The sequence below is a fragment of the Colius striatus genome, chromosome 4 (assembly GCF_028858725.1).
Source record: "Colius striatus isolate bColStr4 chromosome 4, bColStr4.1.hap1, whole genome shotgun sequence".
In the NCBI taxonomy this organism is placed as follows: domain Eukaryota; kingdom Metazoa; phylum Chordata; class Aves; order Coliiformes; family Coliidae; genus Colius; species Colius striatus.
The window spans coordinates 61,775,533-61,799,422 of NC_084762.1; the positions used below are offsets into that span (position 1 = coordinate 61,775,533).

Sequence of the window (23,890 nt, forward strand, 5' to 3'; positions counted from 1 at the left end):
GAACTGTAAAAGCAGGATTACAAGATACTCTCTGAGCATGGTGAGTTTATATGTCCTCAAAGCCATAAGGAAACGAGTAGCTTGTTTAAGATTGTGAAATGTGTTTGCCTAGTTCTAGAGACAGTGAATCATCATTTGCAACAGCAGCTTCTGAAATGTGGAAAAGCTAAATGCAGTCTCGGTTCTTCTGCTTCAACCTTTGAGAAATTAACTTGGATATAAATCTTTATATTTTTCCCTTGAATATAATATAGCTGTTTCGGAACCACATTTGAAAATAGAAATTTAAGACTACATCTAGATAAAGCCTTTTTGAGAGATACATGTGCACACATATATCCACAGTATCTCTATATCTAACATGATTTTTACTCCCTAGGTCTAATCTATAACTTGAAGTTTTAATTCATCAGAACATAGGAAATATCATAGACATTTGACTAACAGTTTGAATCAGAAGATAGGTCATCACTGAACCTGCAGTTAGAATACTAATACACTTGCAGCCTCTACCATTATTTCAGACATCTGGATGAACTTTCACAAAAAAGTACTCAAAACATAGATGATTCTTGTTTATTTTGAGAAGTCAAAACTGAAACTCAGCAATACAGGAGAATTAAAAAAAAAAAAAAAGACATACAATATTTCTGGTGAAATCTACCATATACAAAAGAAGCCTAGCATCATTTTTAAACAAAAGATAAACTTGTGATAACACACATTGTGCCTTTTCATGTAGTCTGGCTTCCCCCCTGCCCCCGCAACAGAGTAGGCTAGTATCTCTCTCTTTTAAAAGTAGAAACTCAAGTACATTCCTCATACTTTGCTTGGAAAAGTGTGAGTTTCTGCCAAAATACAAAGATGATAGAAGTAGAAACAAATTTTGTAGACACAAAATTCAATTTGAAATACCAAAAGCATCTTCAATCAAGTGATTTCCATCTGTCTGAAAAGGCATATCTAAAATTAAATATCTCCAGATAAAAATCCTGTGATTTTCAACTCATGTGAAAGGACACAATGAGCTTCTTTCTCTCTGAAGATCATCTTTAAGTCTGACCTTTAAATCCAAAATAGACAAATATGAACGACCCAACTCAAGAAAACAAAGACCTGATAGTACGAAATTATCTCACACCGCTGCAATAATCACTGTATTCTTCTACCACATCCATCCCTGTAAGAGAAATTTCTGTAGTCTGGTATGCTTCTGCCTATTTATTAACTTTGGTAATATCTAAACAGTGAACAAGCTGCCCACAGAAGTGGTAGAGTCTACTCCATTGGAATTACTCACTATTCTAGTGCTTGACAGAACTCTCAACTTAATCTAAACCCCTGCTTTCAACAGAAAACCTCCAAAGGTCCCATTCAATCTAGATTCCTCTATGACTCAACTCTATGCATTTCCAAAAGACTTCTGTTACACAAAACCACCTTTTCAGCATTTACTTGCAGTCAAATAATGTGATAAATAACAGGAACAAGTCTCTTAAGTATCTTTGAGTAACTCTTAATTAACATTTTAAGTTGTTTTCAGTGACACCTGAAAAAGCATCCTAAACACTCAATATCTACATCTAGAAACATAAAATGCCCATTCGAGGTAACATTTGGTTTGCTATACATGCTGTTCCTATCTGTATGTTTTCATGCATGCTATCCACCTGACCTCTTGTAAGTGCCAGCTGTGAACACACTTGTGTAGCCACCCAGCCAGGAGGTGTGCTTCAGGACTTGCCCAAACATTCTCCACAGTCAGCAGACAGCTGATCAACACAATCACTAGAATATAAGAGATCTTCTATATGTGAATGCCCCTAACTTATGGCATCCTTTAACTGAGTCCTGTTTCAAGAATTTATGCTCCATGAGAAAATCAATGAACTAGTAACAGAAGAAAAGGTGACAGGTATCATGAATTTAAGTCCCAAAGACAGTTTCCCAATTTCTCTTCAGCACCAATACTCTCATATTTTAACAGCAGCATTACAGTTGTAAAGATAAACCAGTTATAAACATAAAATTATGTATTTACATAAACTATGACAGAAACTCAAAGAAAAAAAGACTATATATTTTCACTTATGTATTTAGGTTATTTATGAATCAATTTTTTTAAGGCCTAAGTAAATATAAACTGGAAAAATCAAGCTGCAGCATATTTTGCAGCAGTTGAGCTCTCCTGGTGTTAGACAGGCATTCTGTTCTTCCTACTTTAGATCCAACACAGCTTTTTACACCTACATGCAAAGTTTAATTACTGAATTAGCTTATCTTCTGTTCATGATGCCACTCCCAGAACACCAGTATTTTCATCATTTCATGTCATAAGACAGGAACTTGCATGCTGTAGCTCTAATCTATTTAGTTAAGAAAACAATTTTCTTTTTCCTTTGTAGTTAAATATGCATTCTAATACATAAATCAAAATAATAATTAAAAAAAATTGGCATAAACATTTATGAACTTTTGCAGTACCCAGCTCAAAAGCTATCTGATCACAGACTGCAGATGTCATGGAATTAATTGAAAATAAATTTCAAATAAGAGGAACAAAGGCAACTAATCATGCTTGACAGACAATGAATGTTTCATGAGGCATATAAACAGATCAGTGTCCAAAAATTCAAACAAAATTGAACCATCCCTATCCCAGATTTTAAAATGAAGTTCATATAAACTTTAGAACTGGGGAACAAACCCAGAAATCAAACCTAAAACCATCAGACAATACTGGACAAAAAAAGACACAGGAATGGCAATTTTTTCTTAAACTCTTGATATGCAATCTCTATTTTGTGGCCACAAGTAGCCAACAGCAAATGCAGATTATAAAAGTAAATGCAGATTATAAAAGCAGAGCAATAATGCTACAATAATCCCCTCCTACCAGCATCTAGTCATCTCTCCATGACTTATACTCTTTCTGCACAAACACTGTTCCTGAAGGTTTGACAATCCTTGCTAAATTCTCATTTAATAATTTTTTAAACCCACTTAAACTTTTGGGATCAATGTAATTACACGCTGCAGGAGAGATTTTTCTTTTGCTTTACTTTAAATAAGAAGGGCTCTTTACGGGGTCTCCAGATCTGCATTACAAGAAATTATAATGCCTTGTTCTCTCTTCATGCCTAGGCCATTTAGAATCTTACAAACATCCTTTGCATCCACCTTTCTGATTTTTCTCCCCTCCAGGGAGCAAGGGGGCATAGTTTACATGGTCTGTTCTGGAAAACATTCTATGCTTTTGATCATCATTGTTTACTTCCAGAGCATCAATTCTAAGTTCACTCTCTCTGTGGAAGGCAGCAAAGCACAAAACACATGGAATAAATGTGGTAACAGCCACTCACAGTAACTCAAATTCTCCACTACCCTGAACACGGAACTGCTGCTATTATATCAATTGGGCCAGTACAGCACAACTGACAGCTTTAACACACTCTTTTCACTCTTAAGTAGTCTTCTGTCAAACTTTGTCACTTCATCATTCACTTCAAAACACTAAATACCTCTACAGACCTGAAATACCTGTTCAGAAAGCAGAGTATGTACTCCTTGATAGCTCAGTACCTTCAGGAACCTTGGGTGAACAAGAATTAAAGAATTTGCAGTGGTCAAGAAGAAGGGGGGACTGAATTAAAGAAGACATAGAGGTATCATAGCATAGAAGCACCATTTAGCTAGAAAACTGCAAGAATGTATTTGTAACTCTTAGGTATTTGGAATATTTGCTTTACGAAATCCTTAACCTTGTAGAAGTACAAGCTTTACCAAACTGCTAATCTTGTAGAGTCACAAGAGGCCTTCATTGCAGAACATCTAACGCCTATTATTATATAGCAAGAACAGAAAACTTATCTTGGACCAATCAGAGTGAGACAGAACAACTGCTCAAGCCTAGCCTGCAGTTTGGACAAACACCAGGCAGACAAAGAATCACTGAAAGGAGGTGTGACAGAGGTGTAACCTCGGTGGACTAAGGTGGGACAATGGGTGAAACCAATGAAGAAGTGTAATGAATATGCATATCTAGTTTATACAAATAGAAAGTTTTGCTTCAAAGGGTGCACACACTTGGTGGAGCAATCCCTTGTGTGCCCAGCACTGCAATGAAGAATACCTGCTTAACAGTCACATTGGCTGTTGAGTCTTGACTGGCACTTTCTCAGCATCAAATACTGGTTGAGGTTTACTGTAAAATTGGATTACCTTGCACTTATCTACATACTCATTTACTCTGCCTTACACGTTCATTATGGTAAGCTTCCTCTTTGCTAAGTCTGTGCTGATTCTTCCTCACCATAACATGTGCACCCATTCTACTGTCTACCAGCTTTATTCCTTGCTACAGTTCAGACTTGCCAGGCTGAAGTTCTCAAAATTTCTCCATCTCATATACCCTTGGCAATTTTTTTTTTTTTGGTTGGTTTTAGGGAAAGAGAAAGAGCGGGGGGGAAGGGAATAAAAAGATTGACCATACTCAGATTTAGTACCTCCCATTCCTTTGTTAGCAATCAATGATATTTCAGTATTATATGCTCCATTAAACAGTTCAGCAATTTCAGATTAGAAGTCCTTTAGAAACTCCTAATCCTAAAGATTTAATAGGAACTGTGGTTTAAACAACAAATTAGGGTTTTTTTCTGACTCATTCCCAGCAATTCCACTCTAGGAAACTTTCTCAGTTTCCATATACAAGAACACAAATAATGTATTTCGGTCTCCTTCAATATGTTCATATTCCCTAAATGCTTCTGTGATACCATTATCAATTACAAACCATACAGATATGAGTGTGTTTTCTTCTCTGCTATTTGTTCATACTGACTTTATCACAGGCTTTTCATAGGCTTTTATTGATAGCTGGTACACACTTAACTCTGACTGTTCATGTGACGAAGAATCACCATATTGGCTCTAAGCATTTGCTCCCTTCAGAGTGTGCTCAATCCCACATTAACTCTTTTAGAAATTACAAAAACCCACCCTGATCTGTAGTGACTCTCTTTCCTTACTCCTATGAAGCTTAATTTGAGCTTATGTTGAGCACGTAATGAGAACACTCACTACTACAGACCAGCTCTTCAGTTGCTACTTCTTAAACAGATTCCTGTGTAATGCTTGAGAAACACTCAAGAGCTGCTCAATACACCTTAATTGAATGATACCTGTCAAAGCAGCTGATTTATTTACCTAACATGACTAAGCTTTCTGTAAAAATAAACACTCATACTTTCATAATTAATGCTACAGAATTAAAACTTTTCCACAGATTATCAATCCTTGTTCCTGGCCCATTAAAACAGAATCCTCATTTTAAAACCAGGTATTTCAGTTGACCATTTTTAAAGACTTTGGGCAATCATACATAAGCAAGCATACATTTGGTTTTTACATAGTTACCTATTGATTAAACTATTTCTTGAGACATCTCTGTTATTTTCTACTACGTTCTAGTTGTTCATTTGACTGGGTAGTGACAACAGAAGACTGAAATAAACGTTTTACTAATGCTCTGCATTTATTCTGACAAGGACAGGCTGCTGCTACAGAACAAAACCATCATTATGCTTCTGAGATTTGTTTCTGGATCACTTCGCAGTACAAAGAAAAGCTGCATGTCCACTTTATACACAGTCCATCTCTGCAGTAATACCTTGTCATGTAACATGATCCTTCAAACATTCTATTTTTTTCTTAAGATTTTTTTTTCAAGAGAAAGAAACACTTGCGTAGATAGGATGATGCATTCCATACTTTTTGTATTATACACAGTTACTACAAACTACTATTACATACACTTTGAAGTCACTGAAGTTTCACAGTTTTACCTTTTTACTCAAGGTAAGAAAAGCAATTATATCTCTGTTGTTCCCTCCATGAACACAAGCATACAATATATTACTATGATACATATATACAGAACAGATTCATGAAATAAAATCTGGCACATAACAACGATTATTCTAAATCAGGCATTTGAGCACATTTATCTCAAAGCAGGTGTCTATTTTGACTGCTAGAATATTACTTTTTTTAGAATATTAACTTTTTTTAAAATAAATCCATAGTTAAAACTGATTGATGTGTGCAGTTGCCCTTCCTACATTCTGCAAAAGGGAACCTTCACACTCTTCAGTTATCATCCAGATGTGAGCATTTGCTGTACAATTTCAATGCCTATGAGAAGGTTTTGTATACCCTCATGTCCAACAATCAGTAGTACAGTGAATGGTCAAAGACTAGTTACAACTGAGGACAATGAGCTCAGTGTGAAGTTCTAAGAACAACTAGAATAAAACTAAAAGATCCCTTTGTAATATGCAAAAACCTACATGTAATTTTTCAGTTCTATCCCTGCTAACTGCAATTATTTTCTGTCCTCTTGGAAAGAGGTAGTTTAAAAGGTAAATCAGAAGCTGAAAATTACTAAAATTACTTTGTTTCAGACTTAAATACAGGATGCTTGGCAAAAAAACCCCTCAACATACACCCATTAAATAGCCTGCTCACTATAGTAACTTCAAAAGCAATCTGTAAGTAAGGATGAAGAAAAAAAAGCAGCAAAACACATGACACTAAGACTCTGTCCAGTGATAGGACAAGGAGTAATGGACATAAGGAGGAACACAAGAAGTTTAAGGAAAAACTTCTTTACTGTGCAGGAGCCTTGGCACAGGCTGCCCAGGGAGGGTGCGGAGTCTCCTTCTCTGGAGGTTTTCAAAACCTGCATGGACACGTTTCTGTATGACCCGATTTAGGTAGACCTGCTTGAGCAGGAGACTAGACTAGATGATCTTTACAGATCACTTCCTACCCCTACTATTCTGTGATTCAAGCACTAAAACTTTAAAGGTCACACGTTAATCTATAGAAGGTTACAAGTACTATAATTCACCTAATTAAAAAGGTATTATGCCACTTCCATCTTGTCATAGCTCTGAATCATAAGAAAATTATCATCTTCTGAGGTACAAGAAGATTGTCAAGAAACTACAATTTAATGACTGTCTACAAAATTCATCAGTTACATTTGACAGAGAAAAAAAAAAAGATTGAATAACTAAAAACCACAGACTTCAGTCCATGTTTTTTCTATCTCTGTGGTATGGATCCCACCTCCCAAAGATTGCAACAATATCAACTTTGTAATTTTTACTAAAAAATGTCTGTTTTTAAGAGAAAATTTTAACTTTAAATCAGAAGTCCTGATGTGAGATCATTGAAATTAAGCCTTCCAATTGCTATTACAGTCCTGATTTCTTAATTAGCTTCTGCTATAGGAATCAGTTCAGACTAAGATGTTTGAATGAAAACTGGAAGTATTAATATGAGTATTACAGTACTCTGAAAACCCTAGTGTAGCCACCTTCAACACAGCACATAGACATTAGATTAGTAATACAATAAAGCCTTTATTTTCTATCAGCTATTTTTTATTTACGACTATTTTTTTTTTAAGTTCAGACTGCTTAAATTAAGACAACTATTCATATGACAACTATTCTTTTTTTTCTCAGATGCTGATCAGAAGGCAAGTGGAAAAACTCTCCATCCATGTTGCACATTGTGTTCCAAGGAAGTTCTTCTTTTACCATTGCTTAATCCAGTATTTACTGGATCTATAGTTCATCATAAACTACTATACAGAACTGTACTTGGATTGGCTTTTGTATCTATATACCATTTGTATTTACCACTAATTACTTACACTTTCGATTGCACTGAGATTGTGCCCCTCCTCCCTGCTCTTAAAGAGTGTTTTAGAGCATGTGATTACATAAATGCTCTTATAAACTACAACAGCCAGTCAGAGAACTTTCAAAATCACCCTCTTTTTTCTAAAACAATACTCGGTCTTTCTAACTATTTGTTGTTATCAAAATAATGGAAGTTCCTTCATATTTCAGAAGGCAGCATATAATTCTGTGACTATTTCTAGGCAATCCATTCGTGATCAAATGCGAATATAAATATCTTCCACAGCAGCTAGTGCTCATCAGGCACCTTAATCTGTGCTACTCAGAGAATTACTATTATTACTACTACTAATAATACACTGGTATATAAAACTATCTTGGCCATTTGTTTCCCTGCAGAGGCAGAAATCTTTCCCATCAAAGTTTAAGCTATGAATCATTAGTGTATGTACCGCTACAGGTACAAACTGTATATAAAAATAAGTCACTGAATTTACTCATATCCTTTAAGTTTTATTGATATTGGTAATTAATAGCTAAAGAATCTCGAACTTTTTAAAACAAAATCCTCAAAATCTCACTTTAGTCTTCTCTAAAAAAGAAATTTCAACTCCTTTCTTTCCTTGTCGCTGCATTTCACCCTTAGCCAGTGCTCCTTTCTGGTCTAGTTTATGAGCAGCTTTGGACAGGCAGGAAGGGGGATTTTTGATTTGGAGGAGGAGGTGATGGTGAACACCTGCACAGAAGCACAGAAGAAACAATTACCAAAACAATAAAGGTAGCAAACATCTCTGTGCCATGCCACCTGCCTCAAGTCCATCACTAGAAGGCCTGGAGAGCAACCAAACAGACAGCAGCTTCTTGCTCTCATGTGAAGAAGCAACAACTAAAGAAAGAAGCCCAAGTGCTGTTTTAGCTTCAATGCAAAAGATTATTAATTTGAATGCAGAAGTCTGTTGTGAGCTTAAGAATCCTCTTCTCTTTCTTTTTGCATCTAAGATACAAACCTAAGGCTCCTCCAAACATTGCTAGCCATCACAGTCTATTTTCCCCAGAGTGTTGGAGACATTTTCAGAGAAGAAAACTGTTTCTCTTTACAGCAAAATTTCTAAGTGTTCCAGATCTATTTATACGCATAATTATGCACACAGAATCACACAAAATGAAGTGTCATGTCTTAAATCACAAGTGGAAACCACCTAAGCGTCTCATTTCACTGCAGGTGAAGAAAATTTTAATCATACTTCTCAGGCACTTAGGCAGTGTTTACCCAGCTTTCAAACTTTTATGCAAATGCAGCTGTCCCAGTCTAGCAATTTTACTTACAGCAGTTATAAAGCTCTGTTTTCATTATCCTTAAATGGAAACAAAAGTTAATGTATTCCTATCCACTTTCTCATACAGAGCACAATATCCAGTACAGGGCTCTTACAGACATCATAATCCATTAACCAAATGAAGCAAGTCAAGCTAAGACTCTGCATTTTCCAGCTTTCTTGACTTGAAGAAAAATCCCTGTGATTTTATGCCAGCTGTTGCACTCTCAGTCCATGCAACAGCACTGCCCAGACCTCTATATACACCACTATAACCTCCAAGGTTGCTTGCCAGTTGTGCACAGGTGTGTTAGGTTTACACATAACTGAATAATGCCTTTACAAAAACCACGTTAATCTGAAAGGGCATTTCTATTACTTTATGCTTATTACCTGTATTAAAAGTAGACTGGTTTGTGTCGGTATACCTGTGTTAATTTGTAGCGCGGTTTTAAAATTGAAATATGATAGGGTGCTACCAAAGAAATCACACCAGTGCCACACTACTTATAGCTAAAAAATTTCAAATGTGTAAATTAAATATATCTCATATTATTCAACTGAACAGCTGAGCCCTGTAAAACACTGTTTGACATCTTCAGAAAACACCAATATTTTTATCTCAACTTGAAAGTCTGAAAATATTTCTCTCACAGAATCTTAAGGGTTGGAAGGGACTTTGAGAGATCATCTAGTTCTCTCAAACTGCAAAGCTGCATATTTCAATGTTGAAACACATTGGTCATTCAAACATTCCAGACAATTGAGCATCAATTTTCATTGAAGTTACGAGTCCAATGATTACATCAAGTAAAAATAAAAAGCAGTAAAACACTCCTTTACTGACTAATATCTCCTGACATTAAATATGTACAAACCTAATTATACTTGTCTTTCTAAATGAAGAAGAGGAATAACATTACAAAATCTGTTAATAATAGTACAGCATCAAGTGCTAAAGATGGTGAGAGCAGAATTTGTATTACTAACAGATCATCTTTTTAAACTTATCTCCCTCTGTGTTTAAGAGCAGACACAAAACAGGGCTTAAACACACACTTTTTTTTTCCTGATACAAGAAATACGTGAAAAGAAAAAAAGCTTGAACATCACTGGATAGCTGACATTACCTATTTCAATGAAATCAAGCATTAAATAGCACAACATCAGTAGCTATGTAATCTCATACCACATTAGCTGACAACACACAGAGTACCAGAAATGTTGGCAGGGGGAGGGGCATGGAACAGACACCAAACAAAAACATTTTGAACTGAAATCAACAATTAAAAAAAGCCTACAGCAATCATTCTCTAGATGTCTTAATAAGAGATTCTCTTAGTTTTGGTAAAATTTTAGGTAACCTTTGCGAGTGTCTACACAATTATAAAATAAAAAGCTGGGATAAAAGACAAAATAACCCCACTCAAGCATGACAAAACAGCTAGATAGATAACACAATTAGAATAAAACCTGTTTAGCAGAAAAATTAAATAATACTGGAATAGAACACAAACCACATAACTACAAAACCAGAACCTCAGCCAGTGAAACAGCCAGCCATGTGAGTTTAACAAATTAAGACAGGCGCTACCACTCACTACTTTAGTCAAGTGTAAGTCTACTTTTCATGGTTGGGTTTGTTTGGATTTAAATCTACCTGAGACACTACTAAAAAATTGTGACAATTAAAATTAGTGAGCAGAAAGATGTTGTAGGAATCTAATTAAACATTGCAACCAAATATGTTACTGCTTCAGCATCCTTCACTGCCAAAATACGTTTGTTTGTAACTTAGAGAAAAAATATAAGTATCCACTTCAGAGGATAAACGCCATCAGAAATCAGCAGTGGTGAATCAGCTCAGGAAGTTCCGGTGATGTACCATTCCCGAAGAAGCAAAACAGTTTCTGTAAAATCAGGTGTGACTTTCTTATTAACCAGAAAGAAATTTCCAAAATTGAATCATCCTGTGTGCAGTTTAAGAGAACGGATCCAGTGTGACTGCCTTACACAAACTTCTGAAAAGCATAGCCAGGTGTAAGACACATCTAAAGCAATTTTTGCTGGAATTAAACCACATTTTTTTAAAAGAATGAGTGATATGAAGATATTCAACATCACAGAATAAAACCAGCCCACTGTTTTCCTACCTATGTATAAACAGAAGCAGACTTAATCTTGATTCTTGAGCCATTTTTTTCATTCTCTAATTCACATGGCTCTTAAGCACATCTTATCGATAATCTATGAGGAACAGTTAGTATAACCTCCACATTCTCTACTCAAGCATCAAAATTGTTCTTGACTAGGGCAACACGCTAAGCTCAGATTCCTAAAAACTTCAAGTTCTTTTAAGAGCTCCTGCTTCCCAACTCAAACTTCATCATCTAGTAATATATCCACGTGGAAAACTAAAATGTAAAACTTCAAATTAGCAAATAAAATTAGACCCAGAAACACTCAAAGAAACCCAAGCAAACTCTTCAAATCCAAGAATATCTAACAGCTAATACCATGAATAGAGTAGAAAGAAGCAACATGAAAAATAAGGGAAAAATAACAAAGTTTGTCAGTATTTATAAATGAAAATTTAACCAAACATTTTCCTAACAGTTTGACAGTTTTTACTTCTAATCATGTGCAATTTAGAAGAACATAGGAGTTATAAAAGACTAAAATGTGGGGGAAATGCCTTATCAACCTCAAAACTAAACATGGTAGAAGGCTTGCATTTTTTGCCTTTTTTCATAAACCTTTCTCAAATGCTTACTGACACGCATTTTTGTTCTCACTCACATCACTTATCGGTTACTCCACTACCTTGCCTGGGACAAACATTAGGCCAATACACTAGTAATTACCTAGGTCATACTATTTATCCTTGTAACAACATTGGTGCAATAGCAGCTATGTTCCAGTCCTTTGGAATTTTCTCAGTGTCTTATGATCAATTAGAAATCAATAAGGGACTTCTGCCAAGTACTTCAAACTCTTGGGACTTGACAGGTTTATTTTTAGCAGCTCTTTTACAATTATACTGAAAATAGGAAGCATCATATAACAAGTATCATCTACTTTATCCCTCAAAACAGATATTTTTATTTAATGCTGCCCTGCACACCATTAAGGTATCTATAAAATATATCTATAGGGGGGTGAGGTAGTGTTTGGGGTTTGTTTTTTTCCTAATTTTAAGGTCTGACATTAAGTGTTTTCCACAGAAACGAAAACCACACCAGCTACCATTTGTTCAATTACCCTTGTACAATGGTCTCCTCCTATAAAATCCCACAGAAGTACTTTATGTTTTTCCTGGTAGCTTGGTGATTTTTTTTTTTTTTTAATGTAAGTTAGCGTCTTCTACCATTTACTCATGAAAAAGGTGTGGCAATTAACAACTAGCTATGCACAGAACACTTCTTGGTCTGTATGCGTCTGATTAACAAAACTAGATTTTTGGCTTTCAGACACACACAACAGAGTTCTGCCTTCTCTAATAGATAAAAAATATCGAGCTTCTTACTCAATTCTGTCTAATGAATAGGCAGATACCTTCCTTCTTCAAAACCTGCAGAGCTGTGTTTCCCAAATCACTTCAGCCTCTGATGCTCCACTGACAGTAGCTGACTTTCCCAGACAAAAATATTTTCTCCCTGCACACCACGAACTTCCACATCACAATGAAAAGCTCTCTGGCTGCATGCAGAAAACACCAAACTCCCTTCTCCCTGCCTATTGGTATCACTGATATACGACTGGCTATTGCAGAATTGAATGAGAGTCACATACAAGTTTGCTTGTCTTTCTTCCCAGACTCCTGGCAGCATTTATTTAAAGTACTAACTAATCAGCCACTTGATAAAAACCTCAACGAAGAACTGCTAACTGATAGACTGGTGCCCCAACAGAAGACAAGGCTTCCTTGTGTGCTGCCATTCAGCGGGATCTCGACTGGCTTGAGAGTTGGGCAGAGAGGAACCTCATGAGGTTCAACAAGGACAAGTGTAGAGTCCTGCATGTGGGAAGGAACAACCCCATAACCAGTACAGGCTGGGGGTCGAACTGCTGAAGAGCAGCTCTGCAGAGAGAGACCTGGGAGTCCTGATAGATAATAAACTAAATATGAGCCAGTAATGTGCCCTCATGGCCAAGAAGGCCAATGGCATCCTGGAATGAATCAACAAGAGTGTGGCCAGCAGGTCAAGGGAGGTTCTTCTCCCCCTCTACTTTGCCCTGGTGAGGCCTCATCTGGAGTACTGTGTCCAGTTCTGGGCTCCTCAGCTCAAGAGGGACAGAGAAGTGCTGGAGAGAGTCCAGCGCAGGGCCACCAAAATGATCAGGGGTCTGGAACATCTTTCATACGAGGAAAGGCTGCGAGAACTGGGGCTGTTTAGTCTGGAGAAAAGGAGATTGAGGGGAGATTAACATTTATATATATCTAAAGGGTGGGTGTCAGGAGGTTGGGACATCCCTTTTTCTATAGTAGCTAGTAACAGGACAAGGGGTAATGGGATGAAGTTGGAACACAAAAAGTTCCACTTAAGTATAAGAAAAAACTGTTTCACTGTGAGGGTGAGGGAGCAGTGGCACAGGCTGCCCAGAGGGGTTGTGGAGTCTCCTTCCTTGGAGGTCTTCAAGACCCGCCTGGACATGTTCCTATGAGACCTGACCTAGGTGAACCTGCTTCTGCAGGGGGGTTGGACTAGATGATCTCTAAAGGTCCCTTCCAACCCGAATCCATGATCTAGCTCTTCTTAAGTACATGGCTTCAGCTAGGAGTTTCACCAAGAACAGGGATTGACCAACGCTTCCCTCTCTATAAACACCCACGGGACAAGCGTCCCTGACAACTAAACAAGTTAGGATAGTTAATAGCCCACTATCAAAATACTAGCTCAATACCAATTATTCTCTGAAGGACTCCAGAAAGGTCTTGGAATGTACATCTGATGCCAATGCTCAAACTAATGTAGTTTTTTGTATGTAAAGATGACGCACAAGAACAAGTGACTGCTGTCATCCTGAAAAGAAAAAAAAAAAAAAAAAAAGAAGCGATGTTTAACTGGAGACAAAAACCAAGAGAATAGAGGAAAATATTATAATTACAGGAATAATATACTGGAAGAGGGTACAGAAAAAGATCAACTATAACAAAAAAAACCCCATAAATCAGTTAAGATATTTCATTGTAAGAAACAGATGCACTCTACATACAAGACAACAACTTTTCACTTTAAGCTTCAACATTCAAATTATTGTTCTAAAACATGCAGCAGAACAGAGGTATTTAAAAGCTGCCCTTGTCACAAAGATGTGTTGAAGTCTTTCAAGGTTACATTTTAAAAGATACTGAAAATCAACGTTAAAACCTTGAAAGTATCCAAGGCTTTAATTGAGGACATATTTCAAGACAAAGCCAAAGTTCCATCTAAAATAAACCCATCTTTTTTTTCTTCCAAGACAAAAAGCAAACATTTGATACTCATTCTCCATTAAAATTTTTCCAAACCAATCTATCTTGTCTTCTACAAAAGTGTTTCTCCATGCACCCTGTCAACCATCCCTTTCTCAAGGGAGATAAAAGCTCATCGGCACTGCTATGCCACAGTCAGGAATCGATTGTATTTAAAATAACAAAAATACCTACTATACACAACTTCTCTGAAATCAGCCCCATCAATTCAATAGAAATGGCACTTTACACGTCAAATGCAGAAGTCAACTGGGAAAGTATGTTATCGAGCCATCAAAACATTACTGTTACCAAGCTAAGTTCTACATCTTTGCAAAAGTAGATGAGCTCTTAACCACACCGAAACTCCGCTAGTTAAATCCAAGCTTAGCAAAGCAAGTAAGAGGAGGGAAGGGCAACTGAAACTTAAGGATTATTTTTTCTCTTTAAATATACCTCTTGGTTTGTACTAGTAGAGAAATCTTCATTTACCCTGTTTGCTTACTTCTAAGTGTTTCAGAAAAACAATTACAAGCAGAAAATAAATTCTGTATGGACAATGCTGACTTGTATAATGTGAAATGAACGCCTATAGCACATGCAGACAACAGACAGTTGTCTGATAGTTTCTATTCAGTATAGAAAAGACTCCAAAAATGCTGGGCCTTGGCTTCTAAAGAAAGACTACTTTGATGAAAGGCAGTCTACAGAGAACACCATAATTCAAAATATAAACAGGAATTCAGCTTGTCTAACACTTCTCCAGTAAAACTAATTCCAAAGAAATAACAACGAACATGGTCTACAAAATACATTTTTAACTGTGCTAGTTCTGAAAGTTTTTTTTTCCAATGCCCCCAGCATTTGCAAAAGGTATGTGCATTTCTGTACCGATTGCTAACCTAGTTTAATCATGTTCTGTTATCAGAGTATCTATAGATGCAAAGAACATGAGAAAAATGAAACTAGGGGGGTTAAAAAGACAGAAAAATTCATTCAGGTGAGATTTTCTCAGGTCATTTACAATGCTCAATGGGTAAAGATATAACTGAACCTCCCCACCTCTAGGAGTTCTACTTAAAATGCTACCTGTTTTTAGAAAAACTAAGACTCACCACTTAAATATACCCGGCTACTTCATCATCCTACACATGCATGTGTAATGGTAGCACAAACTGAATGGAGCTGTTACTTGGACATCACTTAAGACCTCCATCATCCAGCAGGACCTTTGCATGACAGATTAAACAATCCAAGGAGCACTGAAGAAAACTCTGACAACTAGACTTCAGCCCTCTTCAGTCACTACTTCCAGAACTCCAAGCAGCACATACACACTCTTCGGTAAAGTACAATCAGTATTATTTTACATGATTTGCAGTTTGGAGTTTTACAGAAGAGCTGTTTGACTCCTGATGTGCAGGAGTGATGTGCAGCCTTTACACAAGTAGGGTATCCTCATTTGCTTGAGCTGGTCCTTCTGTAACCTACCTTTCCAGGTGGACAAATCCACATCCCAGAGTCTGACACAAAGCACCAATGGGTTTTGTTCAGTCTATTGAAAACTTTACATTCATCTGAGAATTTTTTTCCCCCAAGACGTTTTATGGACTATGTACAATGGAAAATGTTTACTGTAAGGCTTCCTAGACTATAATATATGGCAGAAAACCAATAAAGAAACAGCAGTGCAGGGAACTGGCTGGGAAGAGAACCTCTAAATCTAATCTTGCTGTTGGCTTGCTGCCTGATGCTCTCTGTAAGTGGACAATTTTAAAGAGAAACTCATCCCTTACATAAAGAGTAGTTGCTATACAAATAAAAAATAGGAAGTTCTAAATTAGCTATATTTCATTAGGTGACTAGAGAAAGAAATGTTACATTCTTTACATACAAAGAATGTCTTTCAGAAAGGACAATGTCACATGAAAAAAAATACATTGTACCTGGAGTATATAAGCATGTATATATGGATTAAAAACTACCATTTACAAAGCAGAGTTTTAATTTGTTCGCCTATAGTACAGGAATACTGCATTTCTGATATTCTAAATTACAGCTTGTTTCTGATATACTTCAACAGCAGCTTTAAAAAAAAAAAATCACCACAAAACCAAACAGAATCGCAGGATGGTAGGGACTGGATAGGACCTCTAAAGATCACCTACTCTAACCCCCCCCTGCTAAAGCAGACCTGCCTAGATTAGGTCACACAGGAACGCTTCCAGGTGGGTTTTGAAAATCTCCAGAGAAGGAGACTCCACAATCTTCCTAAGCAGCCTGTTCCAGTGCTCCCTCACCCTTACAGTGAATTAGTTTTTCCTCAAGTGGAACTCTTGTGTTCCAGTTTTTGTCCATTACCTCATGTCCTATCACTGGACACTACAAAAAAAAAGTGTTACCCCCATCCTCTTGACATGCACCTTTAAATACTTCTAAGTATTAATGAGGTCCCCTCTCAGTCTACTTCAAGTTGAACAGGCCTAGATCCCGCAGCCTTTCCTCGCAAGAAAAATGTTCAAGTCCTCTGATCATCTTGGTGGCCCTGCGCTGGACTCTAAGTTTCCTGTCCCTCCTAAGATGGGGAGCACAAAACTGGGCACAGTACTCCAGATGAGGTCTCACCAGGGCAGAGCAGATGGTGAGGAGAACCTCCCTCAACCTGCTGGACACATTCTTCCTGATGCATTCCAAGACGCCACTGGCATTCTGTCCCCTCATCCAGGTCATTGATGAAGATGTTGAACAAGACTGGCCCCAGAACCAATCCCTGTGGAACTCCACTGGCCACAGGTCTCCAACTCAATTCTGTGCCATTGATCACCACTCTCTGGGTTTTGTCATTTGGCCAGTTCTCAATTCACCTCACCATCCACTCATCCAAGCCACACTGCTTGAGCTTTTTGATGAGGACATTATGGGAAACAGTGTCAAAAGCCTTGCTGAAGTCAAGGTAGATGACATCCGCTGCTCTCCTCTCATCTAGCCTAATCTAGGTGTCTGGCTATCTCATTAAGCTATCACATTAGGCTATCAAGTTAGTCAAGCAGAATTTCCTCTTGGTGAATCCATGTTGACTCCCCCTGACCTGTTCCTTCATGTGTATTGAGATGACACTCAGGATGAGCTGTTTCAGTACCTTTCCAGGGATGGAGGTGAGGCTGACCAGTCTGTAGTTTCCTTCTTGCCTTTTTTGAAGACTAGAGTGGCCTTCCTCCAGTCCTCAGGTACCTCACCAGTCCTATCCTCTTCCCAAGCAACCAGGCCCTTTTTCCACCTTACATAGATTTCTGTCTTCTCCCTGAGAAGTCCCAGTAGTTCTTTTTTCATTCATGCAGACCTCTCACCTCCTTTTCCTGATTTTCTACTTGTGGAAACACACCAAACTTGCACTTGGAGATCGATCAACTTCCTTGGGCACTCCTACCATCTAGAATCCTGTTTAGTGAGATTCTTCCAAGCAGGTCTTTGAAGAGGCCAAAGTCAGCTTGCCTGAAGTTCAAGGTCACAACCTAGCTTGGTGTCCTGCTTCCTCCACACAGGATCTTGAACTCCACCATCTCATGGTCACTGCAGCCAAAGTTGCCTCCAGCCTTCCCATTCCCAACCAGAACTTCATTATTTGTCAGCACAAGGTCCAGTAGCACAGCTCCCCTTGTTGGCTCCTCAACCACTTGTGACAGGCAGTTGTCATCAACATTCTGTAGGAACCTCCTGGACTGTATGTGCCTGGTTAAGGAGCTTTACCAGCAAATACATAGGGTGGTTAAAGTCCCCCATGAGGACCTGGGATTGAGATTGTGAGGCAGCTCTCAGCTGTTTGTAGAGGCCCTCATCCTCTTCCTGAACAGGTCTATAGTAAACTCCCACAATAGTATCATCCACACTACCCTGCTCCTTAATTCTCCCCCATAAGCACTCCACCTGCCCCTGATCCCCACCCAGGCAGAGCTCAATGCACTCTAATCGCGCTCACACATAGAGAACAACTCCACCCCCTTGTCTCCTTTGCCTGTCTTTCCTAAATAACACATAGCCACTCATGGCTGTGCTCCAGTCACATTGTAATTTCAATGAGATCATACAAACAACATTAAGTAAAGAGTGGATTAAGAAAAAATACTGAAAATGTTTTAAAAAAATGAAACAAGAGTCTACATTATTAACAGCTACTAGCTAGAATGTTTGAAATACAAATAGTAACATTTTACTGCAGTCATGCAGTGTTAAAAAAAAATTAAAAGGCGAAGTTTTGTACTACATCAGATAATTTCAGTGAACACTAATCAATTAAATATTCTGACTGAAAAAAGTATGAGGATGTGGAATTGCTGCCATTTTTAAAAGCTGACTTTGATTTAACAACCATCCAATAAAACTTTCAAGTTAGACTTTGCCAGAGTTAACACCAAATTCAATGCAACTCTGACTATTTCACAGTTCTGTCATTAATGTTGTTCCTCAATAAAACAAAGCAATTTTTCAAAAATAAGCCTGTACTCCTTGCTTAAGGTGGCAAAGAAGTGTCTAGTTTAAGAGTACTGTCCAACAGATGAGGTAGATGGAGACAGCACCACACATGCATCCTATTTCCAATTCTGCTAGGAAAAAAAAAAAAAAAAAAAAATCACAGCTCATCTTAAACACCCAATTGCTCAGCATGTGAAATGAAGAGGTTATTTCCTTTTCTCTGAAAAGCATTTTATAGTTAAGATATGAGCATTGCTCTATGCAAGAGTTACATATTGTCACTTTTGAATTAGGAGCCTATCACACACAAAACCAGACAATGGACCATATTACATTTACAATCACCAACTGTATTTCATTGTGCCACAATCTTAAAAAAATTGGTTTCAGTAAGATTCTATGGTAATTTGCATCAACTGATATCTTCCAAGTTCATGAAACCCTTCTATATACATTAAGCTAGTACATACAATCTTGTATTTCTGTTTTCCTGCTTCAGTGGTATTTATATGTGAACACTGTATTGTTTCCCTATTAAAGTCTCAATCACACAGTCAGATCCACACAAGAAGGCGCCAATGAAGCTGTAGCATATAAGTCACTGGGATGTGTGCTTGGGGGTCTCCTTGCATAAACCAGCTGACAAGATAAAAGATGCAGACTCTGCAGTCTAGAGGGCTTGCTTTATAATCTCTGTAACACAATGGAGCCATGCTTGGAGAGATCTAGTTGATACTTAAAACCAGATCAAGCTACTGAAATAAAAGTACCGCAGAAATACAACATTAATACACAGTACCTAATTCTATAGATGACACACAGGTTGAATATCACTTCAGTTTAATAATAACAAAACATTTATCTGTTTTGTTTCTAACTTGAATACACAGTGTAAAGTCAATGAAAAGGCCAAAGGGTAATCAGTTTCACTCTATCTGCCTAAATCACAGAATTATTACCAATAATTCCAGTGATAAATGAGACAGGTAAGAAAAACCTCTTTCCAATCTATTTAAATTTCTAAGAAATAAATAGTTTGACTACTAAAATTTCTCCCCCTTCATTTGTCAGGGTCTTTCAATAACAAAGCAAACAAGAACGTAATTGTTCTGGTCTTCTAAATCTAAAGTATTATAAAAGTCAACAGAATCACAGAAGAATAGCTTGAAATTACTTATTTTTAAACCAAGCAAGTTTCAGTTTAATATTATCTCTTCAATCAAATACATTTAAACAGACACTATCATTGTACAAAATCAAGGTAATTATCTCAAAATCCAGAAACAATTACACAAGAATGGGAGGGACCTAATCCATTTATGTATTACTTAAATAAAACAGGCCTTTCTCCAGAAGTCTTGCAGTAAATACGTCAATATTTTATCACATAGTTTCAAACTCAGCCTGTATTCATCATGCCAGAATTTTAAAGACCAAGTTCTCCTTTTTTTATGCTGCCTGTTGTTGAATGTGTTTGCGTGCTTTGTACTATTCAGCCCTGGTACTTCCGTCATGCTTCTAGACGAGGTGGTGTTGACACAGCTGCCCTATAAATCCAACACTCCTGTTCAGCTCTAAGTAGGCAAATATGTCCCACATCTTCCATGGTTGCACCGGCTCTGTTGTGCACAAAAAGGCCCCCTTCATCAGCTGTTTCTCTGCTAGTAACGTCACGGCTAAAGCTCTCCCTCGCATATGTATCTCTCAGTCCATCCTCTTCCTCTCTAGCCCTCCTCCCTGGAAGACTAAGTCCCGACTCGGAGGGGCCATCAACTCCAGACGTGGCCTGGTGTCACTGTCTCTCGCTTTCCGCCACTCGTCCCCCGTCCCTCCTCCCTTACCGCTACCTGTCACCTGCTCCCTCCCCGCCGGCCGTCTGCTTCCAGGTCAGCTCAGCTGAGCGCCTCCGTCTCTCTGCCTATTCATCCTACAAGCGAGGAGGAGGAGAGCCCGTCGGGTGCCGCAGCGCCCTCACCGCCACCGTCAGCGGGGGCCAGCGTGCGGAGGGGCCGCGCTCGGCCAGGGGCGAAGCTCTCCCCGCAGCCCAAGATCTCGCATACTGCCAGAGGGCTTCGCAGTAAGATGACGACAGGCCTCGGCCTCCCTGAGCACCCGCCCCGAGTCTCACACAACTAACCAGCTCCTACGCTCGATCCCAAAACCTGTGCCATGGCTCAGCCCGCAGCCCCACCTCCCCCCACCCCAGCCCTTCCCCTCCGGGCAGCCCCCTTCTGCCTCATTTCCCCAGAGAGGCCACAAAGCTCCCTCTCGCCACCCCCTCCCGCAACACAAGTGCACACCAGGCAATGGGGGAAGGGAGCCTCGGAGCGCACCCCGACCCCTGGCCGCCCTGGTGCCGTCTCCGCCAGCCGCCCCTTCCCGCTCCGGGCTGAGCCTCACCTAGAGCCACCTCGCAGGCTTTACGCAGCTGGGAGTGATGCGCCTTCTTCACCTCCTTGTCGGCCAGGATCTTCTCCAGGGCCCGGGTCAGGAACATGTTTTTCGTCTTCTTCCCTTCATACATGAGCACGATCAAGCCGGGAGAGGAGGGGTGAGGTGGGGAGGGGAAGGGAAAGCGATGCACCGGCCGCTCCCGCCGGGGGAGGGCTGTGGGGGACAAGGGAAGGCAGCGAGGCCGTGGGGCAGGGCCGAGGCAGGCACGGGGGAAGGGCTCCCTCAGAGGGAAGGGCCGCGTCGTCCCGACGCCCGCTCGGCGGCTCCCCCCCAGAGGAAGCTTGGGGTGGGCCCGGGCAACAGCGACAGCCAACCCCCGCCGCTGAGGGAGGACGAAGCCTTTACCTTCCCCCCACCCGCCCCCGCTGCGTGTACGCGCGGATGGCGGCCCCGACGCGCTCAGTTGCCGGGACGCCCCTGGCCGGCATCCGCCTCCATTAGCAGCGGCGGCTGCAGCAGCGCCAGTGGCTGCAGCAACAACCTGCCCTCGCCATGTTGGAAGGAAACGACGTCAGGGCCGCGGCTGCCCGGCTGCGGAGCAGGAGGAAGCGGCGGCCGTGCCCCGGACGGGCGGGCGGAGGCGGGCGGGGGGAGCGCTAGCCTTCAGCCCGCCCCGCGGCAGCGCCACAGGTGGAGTAGACCCACGAGAGGCAGCGGAGAGGGAGGTATGGAGATGGCTGCTGCCACCTGGGAGCTGGCTGAGGAGGAGGAGGGGCAGGGCTTCCCTTCCGGGCCACCAGCGCTAGCAGGGGGAGGAGGGCTCCCTGGGGAAGCGCCACCTGCCTCTAAAGGAGGACTTCGCCAAGGCTAGAACAGGATGCTCTTTCGGAGAGGAGTTGTCGTCCTAGTGGCGGCCTCCTCTGATAAGAAGCCCCTGGGGCTCTGCCTTAAGGGAGGAACGAGCGAAGAGCAGCTCTGATGCCGAGGGAGGCAGAAGCGCGTTAGGGTGCAGGACATGACCGCGCTTCCCGCAGCCGTTCCCGGCGAGACGAGTGTCCGGGCCGGCGACGCTCCCTCCGCGTTCTTTCTCTCGCCTGCGCCGGTTGGGAGCCGCGCTTCCCTGAGGTGCGGCCGGTGCACCATCCGCTCTCGCCCCCGTTGCCCTTCACTCTCGGGGGTCGCACGGAACGCCTCATCGGAGTGTTTTCATGGTGCTTTTTCTATTCGGGCGCTCATTCCTATCGCCTTCTTCTTCTGCCTTTGAAATATAGCCATCCCGCACTTCTTCCCTGCTGTACATGGACCAGGAATACAAAGCATTAAGAAAAATATTGCAGCTTTGTCTATAACTAAGTAATGACTTTTGTGTCTTGCTGTTTTATTAAATTATTACAGATTTTTGTCTTTACTTATTTGCTTGCTTGCAGTGCACGTGTGGCCTTTTTACTGCCTTGCTAAAAGGTAGTTTCCTCATGCTTGGTTCAGGGCCAATAAAAGGTCTGGTTGATTTTGGCCGATTGGTAAGCAGCAAAAACACAGGGCAAGTTTTTGCACTCAGAGGTGGTAAACCAGTGTTTAGAAGTAGAATGTGGCACTAACTGAAGCCAGGTCTGATTTAGAAAATTTTTACCTGATATAAAAAGTATTAATTAAAAATTAATCTGAAAATGAAGGAACCGACTCTCTAGTGGAGGGTTTCACGCAGAGTGGGACAAGATTATAACATCAGCATGCCGAAGGCAGAGATGGTTGTAGAAACCAGGGGCCATCTCTGACCTTGCAGGATGGAGAGCCAGCACACTGGAAGGAGATTATCCCCATATAACTTTTCCTATCTGTTCTCTGGTCCTACTGCATCAGTCAGAACAACAGCCTTTCAAAGTTAATCCTGATCCCTTCCTCATGGAGATGACGTGCCTGTGGCTGTCATGCCACCATGCTAAGGCCTCGAAAGCACCCTTTTGTTCTGTATTGACTGAATAGTCGATTTGAGCACCTCTGATCCTTTGTCTACAATGGAGCAGTTGTAGTTGCATTAGTAAACACAGTCATCTCAGCCCCCTAATGAAGAGGCAGCTGATGGTATCACTTTAACCAGTTTCCCAAATGAAAAATGATGTCTGAAAAAATGACTTGTTGCCTTATAGATATCTATATATGGAGCTTTTAAGGAATACCATGGCATGTAGAATTCTGATAAAGCTATAGGTGAATGCTAGACCTGGCTTTGGGAACAAAACACGTATTTTGCTGAAATGACTTGATCTGCACCAGGGGCTTTTTTCTAGTCACTATCAGTTAAAAGTCACAGACTATTTTAGTATTCAACTGATCAACAATATTGAAAATACTAGAAGGGTAGACCTGATTTTAGCCTTCTAACAGTTTTGTGAGAGAGTTACAAGTCACATCACCAAGCACAACTTTTTTTTGATGACCATATTCAGGTGGGTTTGGTTTATTCAAAAGGCTGCCCCTTCAGCAGCGCAATTACTAAGCATAATTGAATTCCTCCTAGTTGTGTAATTAGGGAAAAACCTTTT

At 40.1% G+C, this 23,890-nt stretch overlaps 1 protein-coding gene across 2 annotated transcripts in view; it reads right to left on the minus strand.

The window, feature by feature from the left end:
• The window catches only part of ARFGEF1 (ADP ribosylation factor guanine nucleotide exchange factor 1), a 99,503-nt gene extending 77,386 nt beyond the window's left edge, over positions 1-22,117 (minus strand). For both annotated transcript variants that reach the window (XR_009818665.1, XM_061995626.1), the window contains exon 1: positions 21,354-22,117. Coding sequence is in view for 1 of the 2 variants with exons in the window: in XM_061995626.1 (XP_061851610.1) it covers positions 21,354-21,477 (124 nt within the window). In the remaining variant the exon portion in view is untranslated. The remainder of the gene's footprint in view (positions 1-21,353) is intronic.
• Between the last annotated feature and the right edge of the window lie 1,773 nt (positions 22,118-23,890).